Here is a 23,360-nt window from a genome sequence, read left to right on the forward strand (position 1 = left end):
TACATCAATTAAGTTTCTCAAATAATAACTTTTTGCATTGATTCTAAATTAAAAATAGCATTTATATGATAATTTATCAGAAGTCGCTCATTATCGAATCTGTTAGTTAATGTATTCCAAGCTATTTCATAATTGTCTGATCTGAATTCTTTGCTCTGAATAAGTAAAGATGCACTGCCCTTTAGAGCGGCACGAAGATAGTGAAATTTATTAATATCACTAATACTTTTGTTATTGTGTATTAAGGAAAGATACGTATCTCTGAATTCAAGCCAGTGCTGAAAGTTGCCATCGAAATGAGGTAAGTCTATTTTAGGTAGTCTCACGAAATCCTGGCGAGCAGCACTCGAGCTGGATGTGGAGGCGGCGTCGGAGAGGTCGGCCGGGAGGGGGTCTCGGACGTCACGGACCTTCCGCACGGAGTTGATCAGCTGCGTGGCTTGGGCCATCATACTGTAGCACTTGTTTTCAAATGTCACGCGCTCTTCAAATATTTTATGTTCCTCTCCCTCGTGATAAAGATTATATTTTAATAAACTAGTTTAGGTACCTGGTAAATAAAGGAAACGACTATATTCCATTGAGTTAACATTATATTTATTATCCTTATTTTAAGGTGTATGATAAATTGATAATTTATTACAACGTTACTACAATTATTATTACGCTAATAATTTCACACTAATAAAAATACCTTAAACGCTTTGAATAAAGTAATTAATGTTTATAAATTTATTAAATAAAACTACTATATTTTGACATAACAAATTCAATCACCATAAAATACTTATCTTTTTTGCCAAGTGTCCTCTACGAGCGCCTGCAGTCAACTGGGCGCGCGGCGCCGACATGGTGCGTTTTATAGGCGACAAACAACATCCACGTGTAGGGTGTTATTTTACTTTAATAGTATTAATCGAATAAAAATTAAATATAATATCATTTTAATAATTAATTTGATTAAATATGATTTTTAAATACGTTTAAGTTATTGTATTTGTCACAGGGCATGGCGCTTACCTGGGCGATAAACAACTTCCGCCACAGAGAACATGTGACGTGCTATTTTACTATATTATTGTAAACTGAATAATTCTATTCAGTAAAATCACATTTTAACAGTAAATTTAATTGAATATAATTTGAAATACTTTTAAATTATCATTATTGTAACAATTCGTCCATCCTGACACAATTTGCTTCCACGCAAATTAATTATTTATTACATAGAATTGATTTATGTATATACATATATATATATATATTTTTATAAATTAATTATATGATACAATCAAATATATTTTAATTACCAGGCTTATAAGTTACATTTCAGCTTAGTCCGATTTCGGTGTTGTTAGTTTCTGTTGATGTCTCCCGTCTCACGTGGCTTCGCTACCTGTAAATCACATAGTTATATATTAGAGTCGGTAAGCAATTTTATATATATATATATTTTTTGTTGTTGTCACGAAATTTTGTTTCTGAGAAGTACTAAATTCTGTAAGTAAACATAACACAAAAATTGAATTAAATAAAATTAACATTAAATGTTATTGTGGTATTTGTTGATGTCCTTTTTCTCATCGTCTGGACTGACGGCCCAATAGAACTAGTCCTTTTTCTCATCGTCTGGACTGACGGCCCAATAAAACTAGTCCTTTTTCTCATCGTCTGGACTGACGGCCCAATAAAACTTGTCCCTTTTTCTCATCGTCTGGGTTGACGGTCCAATGAAACTTGGAACGTGATATTAAGTCACCTTTTATAATATGTGATTGAACCTTATTAAACTCACGATTTTTCTCATCGTCTTTACTGACGGCCCGTATACCTAATTTTATTATAATTTCCTTAATGAACATGAAACAACAAAATCAACGTACTGCTAATATTTACCAATTTCTTTCAATTTTATCCCTCTAGTAAATCTATGAGCTCTTCCGTGCTATCGACATTGGATTCATGAGTTGTAGTGTCACTGTCATTGTCATCCTGATTATTGAATCTCCTTAATGCGTCTGAAGCAACTGTAGCCTGATATTTCTTGTAACCCTTTAACCCCTTTATAGAAACTAGGATATATCTGTCATTTCCCAATACCTTTTTAATTTTGTAAGGCCCACTATATTTTTCTTTTAATTTTCTCACGGAATCCTTGTTTTTATCTTGTGCACTTTTCCATAGTACTAAATCCCCAACTTTGTATACAGTAGGTTTCTTCCTCCTTTGATCAAACCTTTTTTTCATGGATGCAGCCACTCTTTCCATATTTTGTGTAGCTTTTGCTCTGATCTGGGATGTAGTTGCTTCATCATCATATTGATTTGTAGACATACCCTGAAATCTTGTTCGCTGAGAGTGGAACATCATTCTATAAGCTGGGAAACCTGTTGAAGAATTTACAGTGTTGTTAATCCCCCAAACAATTTTATTAAGACATTTGTCCCAATTTCTCTCGTCAGTAGTACTTTTGTTTATTGCTTCTAAAACAGTCCGGTTGAATCGCTCCACTTGTCCATTCGATCGCGGCGACGCTACAGCATTGGTTACGTGCTTTATTTGATGATCAAGGCAGAACTGTTTAAACCGCTTGCTGGTAAATGCCGCCCCACTGTCTGATATGAGACGTTTCGGATATCCAAAATATGCGAAAATGTCTTCTAGTTTTTGTTCGGCCTCTAAAGACTTAGTTGTTTTTGTTGGTTTGGCCCACATAAATTTTGTGTAAGAGTCCACGACAACAAATAGGTAAGAATTACCAGTACTGCTCTTACAGAATGGTCCTAAGTGATCTATGTGAAGGGTGTGAAGAGGTTCAGCAACTTTCTCGATCGGGTGAAGACGGCCCTCAGGTTTTCCATATTGCCCTCTCTTATATATACAATCAATACAAGCATTGACGTATTTTCTGATAAATCTTGTCATCCGTGGAAACCAACAATTCTCTTTTATGATGGTATCACAACGCTTGAGGCCTGGATGTCCAATATCATCGTGGTATTTACGAAGAATATTCCATCTTGCGGCTTTAGGTATAACCAATCTTAACTGATCATTACTTATCTTTCGGTATAATCTGCTGTCTTCAAGCACGTAATTGTTAGCAATGTCTGGATCTTGTATGTGGTTTTCCAGTTTCTGTTTAATGCAGCAAATGCCATCATCTTGGCCTTGTAAACAGACCGCCCAATCTAATAAGTCTAGAATCAATACATCACTGGCGTTCACTGCTGACCTGCTCAATGCGTCTACGTGCTTATGAGAGCTCCCAGGTTTGTGTATAATGTCCATGTTGTATTCTTGGATACTTAACCACCAACGAGCCACCCTCGGTAAAAGATCCTTCTTTTCGAAGGTCTGCCGTACCGCAACGCAGTCCGTGACCACTCGAAACTGTATTCCAGCTAAATATATTCGGAATCTCCTCAATGACTCAACAACTGCCAAAGTTTCTAATTCAAATGAATGGTATAAAGCTTCTTCTTTAGAGGTCTTACGGCTGTAGTATGCTACTGGTTTCAGTGTATTATTCACCTTTTGTAGAAGTATTCCTGCTATCCCTTTACTTGAAGCATCTGTATGGACTTCAGTTATAGCATTTGGATTGTACAGCGCTAAAACTGGCCTCTCGGTTAAAATGTGTTTCAAATTATCAAAAGCAATCTGTTGGGCTTCCTTCCATTCCCAGGAGCAATTTTTCTTTAATAGACGGTACAGGTCATGAGTCAAGAGAGCGTAGTTGTTTACAAACTTTCTAAAGTAGCTCGCTAAGCCCAGAAACATGCGCAGTTCATGCACATTGGTTGGTTCTTTGTATCTTGTCACTGCCTCAATTTTCTTCTGTCCTGGTCTTATGCCATGTTCACTAATCTCGTAACCGAGATATTCTAGCGACGATTGCAAAAATGTGCATTTAACTAAATTTAAGGTCAGATTTGCGTCTCTAATTATATTCAATACTTTTTGAAGTGTTAATAGGCCTTCCTCAGCCGTGGTGGTAGGAATCAATAAGTCGTCTATATACGGTAAAACTTCGTTAAATCTGAGGGCCCCCAATATTTTATCCATGAGTCGTTGAAATACACATGGTGAATTAGCCAGCCCAAAGGGCATCCGCAAAAACTCATAATGGCCCTCTGGTGTTACGAATCCAGTTTTTGAAATAGAGTCCTCATGCATAGGGATCTGATAAAATCCTTGTGACAAATCAAGACTAGTAAAAAACTTCTTACCTGACAGTTTTTCTACCTGATCTTCAATTACTGGCAAGGGATATTTATCCTTCACAGTCTGACTGTTCAATTTTCGGTAATCCACGCACAATCTGTAATCACCTCCTTTCTTGCGCACTAAAATTATTGGGCTGGCATACGCAGAAGTCGCTTCTCGGATTATTCCATTATTTAACAGCTCGTCTACTTTTTCCCTTACTACGGCTTTCTCAGGCAGGGACAATCTGTAAGGTCTATAACATACGGGTTTATCAGTGTTTAGATCTATATACATGCTTATTTTGTCCGTACATCCCAATTCAGTGGTGTCGGATGAAAAACAATCAGAATATTCGGATAACAATTCATGAAGCCTTTTTTTTAATAAGGGGTCATCTACGCCACATCGTACCTTCCCAAAATCTATGCTCATTATCTGACTCTGACTTCCCATGGGTGTGTGTTCGCCTGAAAAAAAATGATTATCTTCGAAACATTTTAATCCTCGCGCCAACAATTCTCCTTGTGAGAATGAAAGTGGATTCCTGGACGCGTTTGTTATCTGTAATAAGCTGTTGTTACCTCCTTCTATCAAACTTGCAGGTATGGCATAATCGGTTGTACCATAACACCGTCTACAAGATTCTACATAAACTGAGTCACCCGTCAAAGTATTGCATGACACATCAATCATCATGACATGACCTGGTGGTATAACAACGTCCTTTTTGCATTTAACTATTGCTTTAAAACTATTTTCGGTTATAACATCCATGTTGAGAAGGTCTGTGTCTAGATTTCCCTCATGTTTTTTGCGAATCATCATTTTATTCCCGCTAACAACAAATTCAAGACTTGGTTCATTGATTATCGGTTGACCTATTATCACGTCCATAGCTGACATGTACCAATCTGTTATTACCAGCTTAGTATCAAATTTCATTCCATTGATATCAACGGTTCCTTCTACATAGCCTCTAGACGGAATTGGTGTGCCTCCAAAACCCCCTACGTACAGATCACATGGCTCGATAGGAATGTTTAACTTTGTCGCAATATTCTGATTGATCACATTGATTTTAGCACCAGAATCAAAGTAAGCTCGAACAGGAATATCATTTATAGTAATATTGCGGAAATATATGTCGTTTACCTCTGATAACAGATTGACCGCTTCCTTCCTGGGCACTGCAGATGTTAGCGCTGACGAAGTGGAGTTCGTGGTATTGCTGGGATTAAACCAACACCGCTCTGGTGAATGACCTAGCTTCTTACAATGTGTACACGGTGGCCTGTTGTTTCTAGGACACCTGCGTACAGTATGACCTGATTCTTGGCACAAAAAACAGACAAGTTTTCTACTATCTCTCGTTTCAGCTCGTTCATCTGCTTTTGGAAACACTGGACGACTTGGAGGTAGCAATTTCGGCTTTACTTCTTCCATAACGGTTAAGAATTTAGCATATAGTTCGCTTGGTGTCCTGAAGTTACCGGCTCTTGCTGGCGCTCGCATGTGGACTGGTAAGCCATCAATTAAACATGCGACTGCCTTATCACCCAAAATTTCAAGTTTTGTCAACATAGCATTCTTGTTGTAAAAATATTGGGTCATACTCTCAGAGGCCAGTTTCCTCCTGGACAGCATTTCTCGGAGAGACTCTACAAAATCGATGTTTTTGGGGAAGGCTGTCAATAATTCTGATTTCCATTCTTGCCAAGATAATTCGTAGGATGGTAGAGATGAATGCCAAATCCTAGCCATGCCCGCTAGTCTAGACTGCATAAAATACGATTTCATATTATCTGTCCAATTATGTATTGCGCCCAACTGTTCAATTTTATTTATCCATTGAACTGCAAATATGTCGGCTTCGGGATCAAAAAGTGGTATGATGTCCGCCTTAGCCGTAACACTTTCTACAATAACAGGAACGGGCTTACCAGGATGTATACTGTCGTTTTCGTCAGTGTCACCAGAACCGGAATCTGATCCTGAATCGTGAGGCCTCCATGGTCGCCATCTTTTACGCGTTGGCTCTGCAGGACTATCTGACCTCTCTCGTCGACGTTTAGTCTTCATCGCGGTAATCTTAGGTATCCCACTTCTGAAATTGATAAAGATTATATTTTAATAAACTAGTTTAGGTACCTGGTAAATAAAGGAAACGACTATATTCCATTGAGTTAACATTATATTTATTATCCTTATTTTAAGGTGTATGATAAATTGATAATTTATTACAACGTTACTACAATTATTATTACGCTAATAATTTCACACTAATAAAAATACCTTAAACGCTTTGAATAAAGTAATTAATGTTTATAAATTTATTAAATAAAACTACTATATTTTGACATAACAAATTCAATCACCATAAAATACTTATCTTTTTTGCCAAGTGTCCTCTACGAGCGCCTGCAGTCAACTGGGCGCGCGGCGCCGACATGGTGCGTTTTATAGGCGACAAACAACATCCACGTGTAGGGTGTTATTTTACTTTAATAGTATTAATCGAATAAAAATTAAATATAATATCATTTTAATAATTAATTTGATTAAATATGATTTTTAAATACGTTTAAGTTATTGTATTTGTCACAGGGCATGGCGCTTACCTGGGCGATAAACAACTTCCGCCACAGAGAACATGTGACGTGCTATTTTACTATATTATTGTAAACTGAATAATTCTATTCAGTAAAATCACATTTTAACAGTAAATTTAATTGAATATAATTTGAAATACTTTTAAATTATCATTATTGTAACACTCGATCACCTCGGACAATGCCTCGAATTCTGTCTGTAATTTATCAAATTCACTCTCTATAGCAGGTAATTTTGTCAATCGTATTTCTAATTCTGTGATCTGAATGTCTGATAATTTTCCACTAGAAAGCAAAGGCTCTAAAAAGTTGCAGAAATTAGTAAGCCGTCCTTTCACACTGCCACGCAATTTTTTTAACTCCTTAATACGTTCTTCACTCATGATTAAGTTAAGCAAATAAAATATTACGGAAATAAATGCAATGCAAATTGATAATGACCGCGGCGTGCGAATACAATAGGCCCAGATGCGATAAGTAGAAAGAATTACGTAAGCAAGTAGCAATCGAACGATAACGGGATCTGTCAGCTGTTTACGCTCAGCGCATCGTTACATTAAGCAAAATTAAAAATTTTGAAAAAAACCCACGACGGTAAAGTTTCATCGAAAAAGAGTAAAATAACTCAAAACCCCCGACTTAACCCAATTATTATGTAACGAAATATTATATTAGACTTAAAAATACTTTCTAAAAAAGAGTTGATATCTCGAGACATCGGTAATAGATATACTTAAGTACCTAAACAATGAATATGGATGTTTACAGTTTTTTCCTAACGTGTCTGTTTCTCGAAGATATCCTTAAATGTAGCGATAATAATTTTACCATAATACATAACCGAGGAATATCCGTCGGGGGCTGCCTTTTCTATATAAAATTTCAACAAAAATTTAATCATACTCATAAGTGTATTTTAAATCGTCGTTAAACATCTACAATTCTTCAATAATTGTATTCACGTCACTAGAAAAACTTTAGCTGGGTTAATGGCAGCCCCCGACGGATATTCCTCGGTTATGTATTATGGTAAAATTATTATCGCTACATTTAAGGATATCTTCGAGAAACAGACACGTTAGGAAAAAACTGTAAACATCCATATTCATTGTTTAGGTACTTAAGTATATCTATTACCGATGTCTCGAGATATCAACTCTTTTTTAGAAAGTATTTTTAAGTCTAATATAATATTTCGTTACATAATAATTGGGTTAAGTCGGGGGTTTTGAGTTATTTTACTCTTTTTCGATGAAACTTTACCGTCGTGGGTTTTTTTCAAAATTTTTAATTTTGCTTAATTTTTTGAACCATGCTGCACAGCCGTACGCGAGCATAGGCCTCACCACAGCAGTGTAGAGCCAAAGCATGGCCTTAGGTTTAAGGCCCCATCTTGAACCAGCTAGGCGCCTGCAGGTGCCTATTGCAGATTTGGCTTTTCTTGTGATACTACCTATGTGTTGTGACCATGTAAGCCTTTGATCGAAGGTCAATCCCAAATATTTAACCTCGCTAGAGAAGCCTACTTGTTTTCCGAAAAGGTAAGGAGGTCTGAGTTTGTCGAGCTTTCTCATGTTTGTGAAAGGAACGACTACGGTTTTGCTCGCGTTAACTGATAGTTTGAACTCTAAGCACCACCGTTCAATTCTTTTGAATGCTGATTGCATGAGACTTGAGATTGTGTAAGGGCACTTACCTACTACAGTAACCACCAAGTCATCCGCGTACCCTTGAGTATGATATTTCGCGGAACTTAGCTCGCTAAGTAGACTATCAACTACCAAGGACCAAAGTAAGGGTGACAGGACTCCGCCCTGGGGGCAGCCCTGAGCAACCTTCAGGTCGAGGGTTGTGTCCATGAGCTTCGTTCTTACTATCCTTGTTGTCAACATTGACTCTACCCAGTTTACCGTTGTACTGTCAATGTTGCGGGCTTCCATGCTCCGGATCATGACCTCTGTAGAGGTGTTATCAAAAGCGCCCTCAATATCCAGAAAGGCACATAGGGCAATTTCCTTGTCCTCGATTACCTTTTCCAGACGATCAGTCAGTTCCATAAGTGCCGACTCGGTTGATTTACCTTTTTGGTATGCATGTTGCCTTACATGTAGGGGATTTAGTTTTATGAATGTGTCCCTAATGTGTATATTAATTACCTTTTCTATTGTCTTCAGTAAGAAGGAGGTAAGACTTATTGGTCTATATGACTTTGGTTGTGATGGGTCCTTATCCCCTCCTTTGGGAATGTAGATCACCTTTACCTGTCGCCATAAGCTGGGCAGATATCCCCAGGCAAGACTCGCTCTGAAGATTTTGACCACAGCTCCCAAGATGATGTTCTTACCTTGCTGCAGTAGAGCAGGGAAAATATCATCGACCCCGCTGGATTTGTAGGGCTTGAAGCTGTCGATCGCCCACTCTACCTGCTGAGGTCTAATTACCAACGATGCTCTCCTCCAGTCCTCAGTGCGTGGTCTCCTGGTTTTGGGGGGCCTAGTCCCTGGAGTGCATCCTAGATGGTTTGTCGGGGAGGACCCGGGGAAGTGTACCTGCGCTAGTAGTTTGAGTGTTTCTTCCGCGGACCCGGTAAAGATCCCATCAGGTTTTCTCAAGAAACCTAGATGGGATGGAGGGGCTTTGGATACTATTTTGTGGAGTCTTGCTATGTGAGGGGTACCTTTTATTTCCTCGCAGAATTTTCTCCAAGATCTCCTCTTTACCCTCCTCAGTTCTTTGTTGAAGCCAGTTAGGGCCTTTGCGTAAGAGTCCCAGTCCTTGTTACTCTTGGCCCTATTAAAAAGAACCCTGGCTTCTGATCGTAGGCCACTTAGTTTATTGTTCCACCATGGTACTTTCCTGTTCGTGAAAGTTGTTTTTAGAGGGCAGTTGTCCTGGTAGGCCCTTAGGAGTCCTTCCCTTACTGTCCCCACCGCTGACTCGATCTGCTCCGGGGATCTGATCTGCCCATAAGGCCTGCTCAGCTCCTGCCGTAGGGAGGCTCTGAAGCCTTCCCAGTCTGTTGTCTTCGGGTCGCGGTACGCTTCTGCTGTTTTCTCCAAGGTTAAAGTGATATCAAACCTTACATACCTGTGGTCAGAAAGCGATGCCTCATCCGATACGTGCCATCCCTTTATATGGTTGGCGAACCTTTCTGAACAAAGTGTAATGTCCAGTACCTCTTGTCGGGCCCTTGTTACAAAAGTAGGAACACAGCCCGAATTTATTATTTCAAGGTTATTGGACATAATAAATGAGAATAGTTCCTCACCTCGTGGATTGGTATTGGTACTCCCCCACCCAGTATGGTGCGCGTTACTGTCACACCCAATGAGGAGTGGTACCTTCTGGTCTTCGCAATACTCTACGAGGGCAGCCAGCTGCATCGATGGGTTTGGCGTCTCTCCTGGTAGGTAAGCCGAGCAGACAACCAGCCTGGCTCCATTTAGTCTTGGGAGAGCGACGTAGGCAGCTACTAAATCATCTGTGCACAGATAAGGTATAGGTAAGAAATTAACATTTTTCTTGAAGACTATGCAAGCTCTAGGCCTTACGCCTCCAACATATAGTAACTTACCTGAGGTATTGAGCCCCATGACCATGTTCTTGTTGATCCACGGTTCTTGGATCAAAGCCATGTCCATACCCACCTGTTGCAGGTGCTGGTTTAGGGCGGCGGTAGCCGCCTTTGAGTGGTGAAGGTTTACTTGAATGACTTTGAACATATTATATTTGGGAATGGTTTTTTATATATATAGTGTATAATATATATCTTATTATATAAGTATATATAGGGTGAGAAGGAATAGGAGGGGTGAAGGGTCCGAAAGGGAAAGGATGGGTCGGGAAGATTAAAAGTGTTCTTAGGGTCGGGGGAGTGGGAGGTTGGGGAAGGAATTAAACGGGTTGCGAGCAGCCTTCCTGCTACTGTGCTCGCTTGCCAGGGAGGGCAGTTGTGCAGGCCTTCCTCTGGTCGCGGCACCAGCTCCTCGACCTCGAATGCCACGAGCCCTAGGGGCACCACCTCGTCCACCCCTGGATCTGGCACTCGAGGCACCGCGTTGTGGGTGTCGCTGTGCGACCCCACCTCTACTGCCTCCACGGGTTATGGCCTGCACCGTCTGTGCGGGGCGCAGCCAGGATACGGAAACCGTTGAGGTTGATGGAGCCGGTGGACTTGGCTCCTTAACTACGGTGGGGGCGACTTGTACCGTACTCCCCACGGCTCCGTCCGACTCGGATGGCTCAGGAGGAGTGGCTACCCGCGCAGTGGACGTGGAGGACAGTATTCCGCCCTCTTTGTCGCCCGCGCTTTCCGGCATTGCCAACCCGTCATCCTGAACCATCCCAGTCTTCGGGATCTTGGCGCGGAAGGTGACCGTTGTCAAATTCAGGTTTAGCTTATAACCGCGTAGCTGAAGCTTCCTCAATGCGCTGGCATCGATGGCAAAGCACAGAGTGCGCCCGCCATTTTCCGCCTTGCAATTGAGGAGCCTCCAGCGGTCACAGCCCATCCCCTTATTTTGGACGGCCAACCTTCCGCACAAGACCTTCGACTCAGTCCTGGCGTCGTTGACCCAACCGGTTATAATGAATGGCTTGGGAAGGGCATCCTCTCCCACCACACTCAGTGATGCTCCCTCCCAAGGCACGATTGAGCCAACGACATTCTCCAGCCAATCCTTGGTCGCCCTATCCTGACAGGTCAGGCATAGCCATCCCTGCCTGGCAGAGCAGCCAGCAAACACCGGCCTGACCACATCCTCACTCTCCACGTGTGGTATCCTATCAGCGATGGCCACCTGAACCTGCCCCAACTGAGCCTCAGTCATGGGCCCTGCATTGTTGATTACACCAACTTTGTAGGACCCAGCGACCTCAGCATACGCCGGAGCAGGCTTGGTGCCCTCGTCTTGACCTCTCGCTGCCTTCCGTTGCGGTTGGTCCAGCGGGGAGGTCTCGGTTGATCGGGGCCTCTTGTCCGTCCGCTGCTGAGACCCTGGGGTCTCCCCCCCAGTTGAGGCTTTCTGCCTTAACTCCGGGAATTCAGCGAGCGGACGAACACACCTTTTAGCGGCCTCTGCCTTCGGTAGCCCAAGCTTGAGCCACAAGGCATACCTCCGCTTTTCTGCCCCTGATCTGTGTTTTTTAGGGGGGGGTTTGGGCCCCATTGAGCCCTGGTCTGTCCGTGTGTCGGTTTTGGACGAATCCTCCACCGATTCCATGGGCAGGTCCACCATGTCGTTCTCCGGGTTCCCAGAGGGTTCCCGGGTAGCTGTGTGATCCTTGGCCACAGATGGCCCGGGGATCACATCCGAAGAAGGGTCCATGGACACTTCTCCGGTTAAAATCTGGGTAAAACTACTCAGCAAATTTTCGAACTCCATATAGTTCCCACGAGAAGCTAGGGAAAGGAAGGTCCACCCCTGCAGAGCCCCGCTTGCAGAGGTAAGGCGACTGACGACGACTCCGAGGTCGCCTGGTATCGGAGCCCCTCCGTTTGAGACTGAGCACCCCCTCAGCCACGCACCCCTCGGCACGGTACGGATGACACCTTGGGTTGGGGATTTTTGGGGTCGAGGTTTACTCCTCCAGGAATAGCGGAAAGGATATAAGAGGATGGGAGGTGGGAGGGGTAGTGGGATATGGGTGGGGTCACATTGTCATTGTCTCAAGGATAATGGCAATGCGCTCCCGTGCCCTCCTCCTTTACCCGGGCTTGGGACCGGCACTTTAGCCAGCCTTAACTCGTTTTACCGAGTTAAAACTGACCACCGTGGCGGAGTTCATCCAGGGCATGGTGGGCGGAATTTTCTTTGCGGAAATCCGGCGGACACTGGGCTTCCAGTCCATCTACGCCACCACCGAGCTCCTCTGCATGCCCGGTATCAAGATTGAAGCATGGAGGGGACGCAAAGGAGCTTCTCAATGCCACCGCTGCCAGCAGTTTCGGCACAGCAGCCACAACTGCCACCGACCGGCGGCCTGCGTTCGCTGTGGCGAGAGCCACGCAGCGAAGGACTGCACGCGACCCCGGGAGGTACCGGCGACGTGCTGCAACTGCGGGGGAGCCCACCCTGCAAACAGCCCTTCTTGCCCTATCAAGTCGCGCGAGCTGCGCAACACGAGGGCAGGCACCGCGCCCTTGACCGGCGCAAGAAGAGCTGTCCCAGCAACCTCCAACGTGGACCCAACCAGCGAGCCGACAGCGAGGAGCTCGCTCATGGCCGCGGCGAACGGCCCAAACGGACCCAAGCCGCAGAGGAAGAGGCGCGCCTGTAAAAGGGCAACTCTCGCCCCCACCGCTACCACCACCGCCGAGCAAATCGCCGTGGAACCTGTCCCGCCGCAGCCCTCTACGTCAGAGACAGCAGCCGCCGCCCCTCCCAAGGGGAAGAAGGCGAGGCCCCGAGCGGAGGCTCCCCCAGCTCCCTCCAGCGAGAAGCTGGAAGTCCTGGAGGAGACCATGCAGTTGCTGCACAATATCTCCTACGTTCTGCATAAAGTCCGAAAAGGATTTACAAAAAATTTGCTAATTAATTCTTTTAATGTGTTTGTACTTGTTATAATATCTACTAGTTACAACATAGTACTATGTTGTCTGTTAAGTTTGTTCCGAATCATTTGTAAATGTTGCGCCCGCAGCTTGGGAAGCCCTGCCTGTCTTGTATTGCTTATCTCCGCGCCGTACGGCCAGTTTGCGACGGTTGTTACTGCCTGCTTGCATTCCATTTACTATCTTATTTTCTCGCGCTTACAGCTCAGCTTTCTGTCTTTTTTACCTACATTGCACTCGTTAGACAAATATTACCTACAAGTTTTGTTAATGATACCTTATTCCACAAGTAAAATTAAATATTATATCTTAAAATTTGAAATGCAATCGGATATTATGTTGATCGCTATTCAATACGCATTAGTATTTGTTAATATAAAAAGTGGATCGTTACCTATTGTTTATTATTCGTATTAATTAATGTGTTTGTTTGTTTGTATACTCTTTATTGCTTTAGAATACAAAGAAAATTTACATATAATTTATCGTTAGATAAAGCATAGGCGAGCTTATCCCTAATTACTATTTTACTATTACTATTACTATTGTGTATTACTATTTTCTAAGTATCTAATATTGACATGATTCATATTGACCGTATTGTAACTTATCTAAAATGTGTAATTCACTTAATATATACTACCAAAATGCTCGTGGTTTGCGCACTAAAACTGCAATATTTAAAAGAAATGTAATTTTATGTTGTTATGATGTAATTTCTATCACTGAGACATGGCTATTGGAGGGCATAGGTGATCAGGAGCTTTTTGATGATCGATACATAGTGTTGCGACGCGACCGTGATTACGTCAGGGTCGGCCAAATGTTTGGAGGCGGGGTATTACTAGCGGTCGTAGTCACCTAGTTGCTGAGGAATGTCTGAGCTGGCACTCTTCGGCTGAGGATATCTGGCTCACTTTAAAATTGAAAAATAAAGGGGTAAATTTTGTCTTACATATATGCACTTTATATTTATGCGATGAAAATAATGGGAATTCGTTTTCTACTCAATTAGAAAATTTTACAAGTAAGCTTTATGATAATTTCAATTGTTGCCCTAATGATATATTCCTGATTGTGGGAGATTTTAATTTGCCTCACATAACGTGGAATCTTCATAGTGATGGCCATCTAGAACCTTTAGAAGTTACTAAGGAGGGTGAAATTTACTTTTTTGATACGAATTTACTACCTGAACCCGAAATACTACAGACCGAATAACAAATGCTCGAACACTCAAGCCCGATTACTCAATTTACCGAAGAATCATTGTCCATAATGTTTAAAATCTCGATTGTTCATAAGCCCGAAAACTCAAAAGGCCGACACTCTAAGTGCGTGTTCACACCAAACGTATAGTCAGCCGCCGATTGTGCGCAGGCTCACTATAAGCCTCAGTGTGAACGTAAAAATAAATGGTATTTTTTGTTCACATTAAGCTTACAATACGCTGTAGCTGACAATACGCCATTGGTGTGAACAAAACAGTCGGCTTGTATACGTTCACACCAAATGCGTACGCTGAGCGGCCGACTATTTTTCATATAAAAGAGCTGAGTGGCTTGACTGAACTGAATTGAAAACAATCCGCCGGCCGATTTGAATCCAATACGCTGGCGTTCAGCCGCGTAGCCAATCAGCGTCCGCGGCGGTAGTGACGCACTTTATTAGTCGGCCGCCGACTATCAGCGTCTACGCATAGCGTCATGGCGTATTGTCGGTTTGGTGTGAACGAAAAAGCGAATATGTATGGAATTACAATACACTGCGTAACGCTCGCTCACTGTCGGCGGCTGACAGTCAGTTTGGTGTGAACACTGCCTAATGCCCGAACACTTGTTAAGCAGAATCGCTTCTGTATAATGCATGTTATTAAAATACTAGCAAATTCACCTATACCTTTATCAAATCTCTCACACAGAAAATTACTTGTCATTGTTATGCAATCCATAGCTAACTTATTTATTTATTTATTTACATATTGCTTACTTAAATAACTATTACTTAATACCTAGTATACATACATACCTTAAACATACAAAATTAATACGTAGGACATACACTGTTGGATCTGAAAAATGGAGGGTAGACAATTTTTTTTTTAACAGAAGCAAAGGAATGATTGCAACCCAATCAATCATTATTACGACTCGACACCAAAAGAGTAGGACATTGTATTGCTGTTTTACGCAACAAATCGTGTTAGATTTTGTGCAGAATTGTAACAGTTATGTCTAATAACAGTGTTCAAGCCTTTAAAACTCAAAAAGGTAAAGATGTTTTAATTATCAACGGTTATATGATACATAAACATACATAAACTTACGCCCGTAATCCCTAATGGGGTGGGCAGAGCCACAAGTAATCAAAGACAACTTGCAGCCACTGTTGATACGATGTCGTAAGCTGGACATGATAAACCTTATGGTGATAAGGGATCAGCCTATCGCCCATAACATTAGTCCATCATGTTAGAGGACAAAATCCCTTTGTCGGTTATATGATGGTATTAAATAAAAAAAACAAAGAAAAATATTATTGGAGCTGCGTAAATAAAAGGCATAATTATTGCAGTAGTACGCTAATCAGTATATCGCCTGAAGGAAATGGGATGCATACCATGATAAAGCCAATGTGCGCTCATAATCATGCCCCTGATCCTGCGAAAAAAGTAGAAGTGGTTTTGAAAAATAAATTAAAAGAGGATGCAGTTCTTAGCAGCATGGCATCACCGGCACAAATTATAACAAAAAATTTGGCTGAGATACCGAGCACAAGTGCATGTACAATCCCAAATAAAAATGCACTTCGGCAAATTATTAGACGCGCGAGAAAGTCGGATATACCAACGGAGCCCAGTAGTTTGGAAGATATTAAAATACCGGAAAGTTTAACTAAAGTAGAAGAAGAACTTTTTTTTGTCAAAGATATTAAAGTGGGAAATGACAGAATACTTATTTTTACAACGGAGGAAAATTTAAAAATTTTGAATACTTCGATAATTTGGCTCATGGATGGGACCTTTCAATGTTGTCCAAAACTCTTCTTACAATTGTACTCCATTCATGGGACTGTTGGAGTCGAAGATTCCCAAAGAATTTTACCTTTAGTGTATGGGATTCTTACGCGAAAGTCGGTGGAATGCTACATTCACTTTTTTCGAGGATTGAAAGAGTATGCCAGTGAATGTGATTTATTACTGCAGCCACAACATGTAATGACCGATTTTGAGTTAGCTGTAATAAACGCAGTAAAAATTGAATTCCCAGAAACAATCCACAAAGGTTGCTATTTTCATCTGGGACAAATCTTGTGGAGGAAAATCCAAGAGAAAGGCCTCGCTTCAAAATACGGTGAAGACAACGAATTTGCTTTAAAATTACGCCATCTTACAGCGCTGGCATTTCTCCAACCAAGTGAAATTCCTGATGGGTTTTTGATTTTAAAAGATAAAATTTTACCACCAGAAGCGGAACCGATAACAGAGTGGTTCGAAAAAAATTACGTTTTGGGGAAATGCAACTCTCAACAGACTGGTGACAATAGAATTATTATTTCACGATCGCAGCCCTTGTTCCCACCAAGTCTTTGGTCAGTCCATTTAAATAATGAAATAGGCTTTCCACGTACTCAAAATAACATCGAAGGTTGGCATCGACGTTGGAACACCCTGTTGAGCCATCGAAAAATGGGGTTATATGAGACCGTTCGCCATCTTGTTAAGGAACAAGTATGTACTAAACATGCAATTGAAAAATCACGCGCTGCCGTGGATAGGACTCCACCGAAGAAGAAGACGAAACAGTCTCACGATTCTATTCAAAAGCTCTGTGAGAGGAGATCTGAAATGGAAATGTTGCATTTTTTAAGAGGAATTGCTGTACATAACAAACTGTAAACTATATCATTCTTTACTATCATTATTCCTCCATTTTCATAAATGCTGATTGCTACAAAATATGTAGATTAATATTTCGTGTTTGATTTCTGTAGTACACAAAATAGTACAATTTTTTCCACTTTGTTGATTCATATAAATGTAATATTTCTATCTAAATTATATATATATATATTATGATTGTTAAAATAAAAAAAATATATCTATATACTGATTAAAAAACAATAAGTTGCGTTTATTTTATTATTCTCTAATATTTTTTTAAGTTTCATCGAGAGAAGATAGTAAAAAACGTAAAAAGTACTGGACAGTAGTTAGTAGCAGTACCAAGTTAAAAGTTACAGGCAGTATGTCTTCGGTCAATAGTGTTCGGGCATGAGAATGTCGGCCTTTTGAGTTTTCGGGCTTATGTGTGGTCGGGATTTTAAACATTATGGACAATGATTGTTCGGTAAATTGAGTAATCGGGTTTGAGTGTTCGAGCATTTGTTATTCGGTCTGTAGTATTTCGGGTTCAGGTAGTAAATTCTTTTGATACAATAGTAACATGTAGCTTTGATCAATATAATTATGTGCGCAATACCAATGATAGGCTCTTGGATCTTGTTTTCTCGAATACTACGTATCAATACCTACGTATCTACGTATCAATATTTTTTAAATTGTTTTGTTTCATCCTTGTGAGGCCAAGATTTCCAGACACAATATTTAAAAAAACAATGGGCTTTGGTCCCGGTTACTGCTTACTGATGTAATAAGTAGTCGTTACATGAGCCATGTCAGGGGCATTTGGCGGCTCAATAATAACCCTCGCACCAGGATTGACGAGGTTGGTTATCCACCGCACAACCAATAGGATAGAACAAGATGTGAACATACATAAATCACGGCTTTATCCCTAATGGACCAGACAGAGCTACAAGTAATTACACATATCTAATATCACACTTACTGCGCTACTGAGGTGGGCAGAGTCACTTTGTTGTACAAGTTTTGTCCAAAAATGTAGTTGATTACCTACATTAATAGTTGATAAAGAAATGTACTTTACAATGCATCTCGTCTCCTTGTGTAGTATGCTTTATTTTATGATTACGTAATATCAGGCTCCCTTAACACCGTCATCCAGGTCAAATGGGCATCACGCTAGCGGCGAATGCGTTCATGGCTAGCTAGGTACGGGACAGTTTCATTAGAATACTTTCAGAGTTTTGCAGGCCCTAAACAACTACTACTACTCATACACAGTTACCACCAATCACTGACTAAGGTGTGCAAGTACTAACACCTCACTTTACAATGGATCAAAGGACACAGCGATTCAAGAGGTAACGACGCGGCGGACGAGTTGGCCAGAAGGGGAACGGGAGGTAACAGCCATCGGTCCGGAACCGATATTGCCGATCTCATTCGGACAGGTCCGCTCGCTGCTACGAACGAGAGCAGCCAACAAACACACCTTTTTTTGACGTGACTTATCGAAGATTTGCCGCAAATGACATTAACTACTTGGCCGGACAAATGGGGAGCGCTGAAGGCTCTCACCCGGTACAACGTTTAAGACAACAGGCCTGAGGGTGCCCAGTTGGGCGCGAACCTCGGCTCAGGGCGTCGTCTGAGAGGAAAAATATTTGAAAGAATTAAACGACCCTAGTAAGTCGATAGCGATAAGCGCTGATTGAGGGAAGTCGTCGACCACGCCGGCGGTGTCGGTATCGGGGTCCTGAAATGTTTGTTGTCGCGAGCTGATTGGCTGATTCTATGGCTAGAGTAATCGGGTCGTCGGGATCGTATTACATACTTCGGACGCCGATGCTATTCAGTACCGTTCCTAAGCGGGATGTATTCGGAAGCCGCAACTACCAGGGGATTTGGTTGGTGCGGAGCAGAATCGAAAAAACTAATTTGAGCCATTGGGCAATGGTTGGCAGACTTAGGTCAATGTGCAGATTTTCATTGCGAAGGAACCACGAACGATTTTGTATTTCCTGTAGACGGTGGATTTGAGAGAGACTCGCGTGAGCGAAAACTACCCCTGCATAGGTCATGATCGGACGGATGCAAGTCGTGTAGATTCCTAAGGGATAATTTACTACGCTTGTTAAGGAGACAATGAACACGGCCCATTACAAACGTGGCGCGATCGTGCACACGTTTGATATGGGCCTTGAAAGTAAGACCTCTATCTAAGACTACGCCGAGATATTTGACTTGCTCCTCCCAAGGGATCGGCTTGCCAGACATCTTGATGACTTAAGTTGACAGCGTGACCGTGACGTATTATAATAGCCCTTTGAAAAGTACACCGCTGCACTTTTCTCCGGGTTTACCTTGATTCTCCATTTGCGAATCTACTTGCCCAAGGCATTGGCGCGTTGGAGAATTCCGGTCATCATAACTCGACCACGGCACGAAGAATAGATGGCTGTATCATCCGCAAATAAAGCTAGTTCGGTATTAGGGTATTTGGGAATGAACAAACACACCAGACTATGAACCACCGTAAATAAATGCAGGCAGGCTAAGATGGCACTACCCAACATCAATAGTTGTCTCCCCAAAAGAATTCTAAATGTGAAGAGGTCTCCACTAATACAGGTAACAGCTGCAGGTAGCAGGTGTAGCTGTGTGGTCACGGTGATATCAACAAACATCTGTTTACACTAGGTGTCACCGACAAGCCCCTGTGCAGAACCTGCATGGACGAGACAGCGGCCCATGTGCTACTGGAGTGTGAAGGAGCCGCCAACTACCGGGTCCGGCACCTTGGCCAGACGGGGTGCCTCCCTGAGGCGGCCGGCAACGTCAGAGGCTTGTTAGAATTCCTTGGGGATTTACAACATAGTAAAAGCAAAATAAATTTCTCAAGTACCGTTGTGACTGCCTACCCCTTAGTGATACGGGCGTGATATTATGTTAGTATGTTCTGATTACTTATGGCTCTGCCCACCCCATTAGGGATACGAGCAGCTGCAAGTGATTGTGTATCTTATTAACGAGACATTAATGTTACGTTTACAACATAGTAAAGACAAAATTAATTTCTCAAGTAAAGTACCTACCTAACATAACTTTACTTTTACTATGACATGGTAAAAGTAATCTTAAAATAAGTACTTTCGTACAATACAATAATACTTTATTGCGTACAAGGAATTAAAAACACATAACAGTATTTTTTTAAATCTTTTTCTATCGTGTGGGTTGTGAGGTGGATTACCAACCTCATCAACCCTGGTGTCAGGGTAACTATTGAGCCGCCAGAGGCCCCTGACATGACTCATGTAATGACTACTTTCTTACATGAGTAAGTAGTCACCGGGACCAACCGTGCCTTCCGAAGCACGGAATTGCAAATTGCATTGGGACAGTTAATGGGATTTAAACCCTGTACCAGGATGCCAGGGCTCGCGAATAGAAAAAGGCACGCTAGTGTTTCAAACTATCGATAGTTCAGTATCGATTATCGATCATAATCATTTTCAACTACGATTTTGATTGGTAGAAATAAAAAAATAACTTTTCAAAAAATCTAAATCCATGGACTTTTGAGTTATTGAAATTCAGTTTAGACAATCAGCCCACTCAAAATAACCATACTATCGGAGTGTAGCAATACTACTGACTGAGGGCAAAATTATCGATAGTTTGTTATTAATCCGCAACGATACTATCGATTGTATTGCACTTAGGTAATAAAATCGAAAATGTTCCCACTTTCCGAGTTATCAATAGTCTTGCTATCGATCGACTCTCGGTCGGGATAGATTATCGATAGTCATTTTTTGATCGGCAAGCCCTAGTGCACCCGAAATTCAAAATGGCGGTGCTGTTAAGAAAAAGTTATCATTAACCATGATAAAAAATATTTTTTTTTTTGTATTTTTTTTCCTTCCTAAATTGTAGTCGTGTATTGTCCAACAGTGAACAATAACATCACGCCTTTTTCCCATTGGAGTAGGCAGAGACTGCGGAATTTCACTTACCACTACACGCTCGTATCGCTACATGCCCGTACCAAACATACATACATAATATCACGCCTTTATCTCTTATGGGGCAGACAGAGCCACAAGTAATCATAACATAGGTACATAAATAATTATCATGCTCGTACCGCTAATGGGATGTTCTTGTGACTCTGCCCACCCCATTAGGGATACGGGCAGAGTGATAGTATGTCTTATTATTGACAGATTAATTTCGCCTTCTGCTATTGCGCGGGATATTTGCGAAGAAACGTGGCAATTCTGTGTTAGTGCCAGAGTGTGAGCGCGGGTGATCCTTATTAGATAAACGACTTTTTTACTTTTCTAGGTTCAAAGTAAAATACGTACCTACTTTCATAAAATACAATACATTCATTCATTCAAACAATACCATAAAAATATTTTATTGCGCACAAAGAAATAACATACCCTTAAGTACCAGGATACTAGCATTCGAAAGAGATAGAAACATGCACACGAAAGTAAACTGTCAAATTATTTGTCAGTGCTTGTTTACTATCTGTGGAGTGAAGTTCGAAATTTGGATTTGTTGTGATAACTGTGATCAGTGATAGTTCGAGGTGTCTTTGAGTAATGTAGGTTATTATGAAATGATGATGTGTGTGGTTGCCGGCGATGGCAACTTAAGTGAAGCACGGAACTTGTATCAGCGATTCATAGAAGGTAGACCAGCTGATGAAGCCAGGCAACTGCCTTCACTGCATTGCTTCAGGAAAATGGTCAATCGCCTACTGCATTTAACGGGCTCTTTCCACGCGTCATCCGAGACTGGCCGCTCGGCGACCCGTGATCCGGAGTTTGAAGAAGCCGTACTAGCCGTGCAGCCAACCCAAGGACTACCACGCGAACCTTACCACATGCAACGTACGGCCGAGCTAATTCCTACTGATTATTTACCTCGTGTGGCATTCTGAGAATGGTACCGAGTTCAAGTGGAAAGCTCACCAGACTTTGCTTCGAAAGTGTTGTGGACAGATGAAGCGGCAGGTCTGTGGATCGAACGGGGATGACGACATTTCGAACCTTTCTTGTAAAACGTAAGTCTAATTATTAATTACCTACCTACTTACCCACACTTTCACACTTTTTTTTCCTATTTACTATTAAATTAAATACCTTACCTAAACAAGTAGGTAATTTTAACTTATTTTACACGTCATAAAATAATGTGAGAATAGTTGTCAAAGCAAAATGACTCCAATTATTAGATGCTTTAGTGTCATTCTTGTTTGTTACAGTCGCCGACGTGCCGCCGACTCGGATTGTTCCAATCGGCCGCCGACTCCTTTTGACGTTGCCGCCAAAGCCGCCGCCCGCTCGAATTTCGTACCTATCGCGGCCGTGCGAGCGCCACGAGTACCAGGCGACCAGGACGCGCTAGGAGATTTGTGTAGTGCCAATATTTGAGTGGATTAAGAACAGTGACCTCAATAGTGCTGTGCCGTGTTTTTTACATGCTGGAAATATTAAAATATTTTTTTAACTGAAATTGAAAAAAATATCAAAAGTGTTTTTTTTTAATTGAAATTTTGCAGATAAGATCTACATAAGGTATAGTTTTGTCCCCTTTCGGCTTGATACCCCCCTTCCGTTACACCCTGTATACTTCTACGCCCTCCATTTTAAAGATATTGGTCATTTCTCTGTGAAATATTTCCGGTGCACAATTTATCCCGAAAGGCAGGCGTAGGAATCTATATCTACCGTAGGGTGTGGCGAACGTACACAATTTGGAGCTTTCCAAATCAAGTTTCTGCATCCAAAATCCATTTTTAGCATTGTGCCGCCGAGCCACGTCACTATTGTATAACATATATGGGAGATAATGTAAACAATATTTTGTAACCAGTCGTATATTAAATGCCGAGTTAATCGCACGCACCTTGTTCTCATTATTTCATCCCTACAACCAAGGTCAGGTGGTTGCCAGATAACCCCTATGGAACATATCTGGCACAGTGGTGACCCGGAATTCGCGATTTGGACACGCTTAGGGAAACACTAGAAGATGGCGACACCAGGAGGGTCCGGCGGACCTCACGACTCCACTGGTTTGGCAGCGATAACAGTTTCCTCGA

At 41.8% G+C, this 23,360-nt stretch overlaps 1 protein-coding gene across 3 annotated transcripts; it reads right to left on the reverse strand.

The window, feature by feature from the left end:
* Positions 1-708: 708 nt before the first annotated feature.
* LOC126380906 (uncharacterized) lies at positions 709-10,549 on the reverse strand. 3 transcript variants are annotated; one of them, XM_050030484.1, is made up of 3 exons: positions 10,396-10,549; positions 10,090-10,302; positions 1,316-1,396 (listed from the first exon to the last, which is right to left on the reverse strand). In XM_050030484.1, the coding sequence occupies exons 1-3, from the start codon at positions 10,541-10,543 to the stop codon at positions 1,380-1,382; spliced, it is 378 nt and encodes a 125-aa protein (XP_049886441.1). In that variant the 5' UTR covers positions 10,544-10,549; the 3' UTR covers positions 1,316-1,379. The 3 variants fall into 3 exon arrangements, 2 of the variants coding, with proteins under 2 accessions (XP_049886441.1, XP_049886440.1); XR_007568579.1 differs by lacking the exons at positions 10,090-10,302; positions 10,396-10,549 and adding an exon at positions 6,153-6,395 and having other exon boundaries at positions 709-1,396; XM_050030483.1 differs by lacking the exons at positions 10,090-10,302; positions 10,396-10,549 and adding an exon at positions 5,365-6,395 and having other exon boundaries at positions 1,340-1,396.
* Between the last annotated feature and the right edge of the window lie 12,811 nt (positions 10,550-23,360).

The sequence above is a fragment of the Pectinophora gossypiella genome, unplaced genomic scaffold (genome assembly GCF_024362695.1).
Source record: "Pectinophora gossypiella unplaced genomic scaffold, ilPecGoss1.1 Pgos_31, whole genome shotgun sequence".
NCBI classification, from domain to species: Eukaryota; Metazoa; Arthropoda; class Insecta; order Lepidoptera; family Gelechiidae; genus Pectinophora; species Pectinophora gossypiella.

Excerpts from the sequence above, each read along its gene's own strand:
- LOC126380906 (XM_050030483.1), bottom strand. The coding sequence starts at position 6,291 with ATGAAGACTAAACGTCGACGAGAGAGGTCAGATAGTCCTGCAGAGCCA. Across the intron at positions 1,397-5,364 it reads CGGTCAATCTGTTATCAGAG|GTAGCGAAGCCACGTGAGAC; the intron begins GTAAACGACATA and ends TGTGATTTACAG.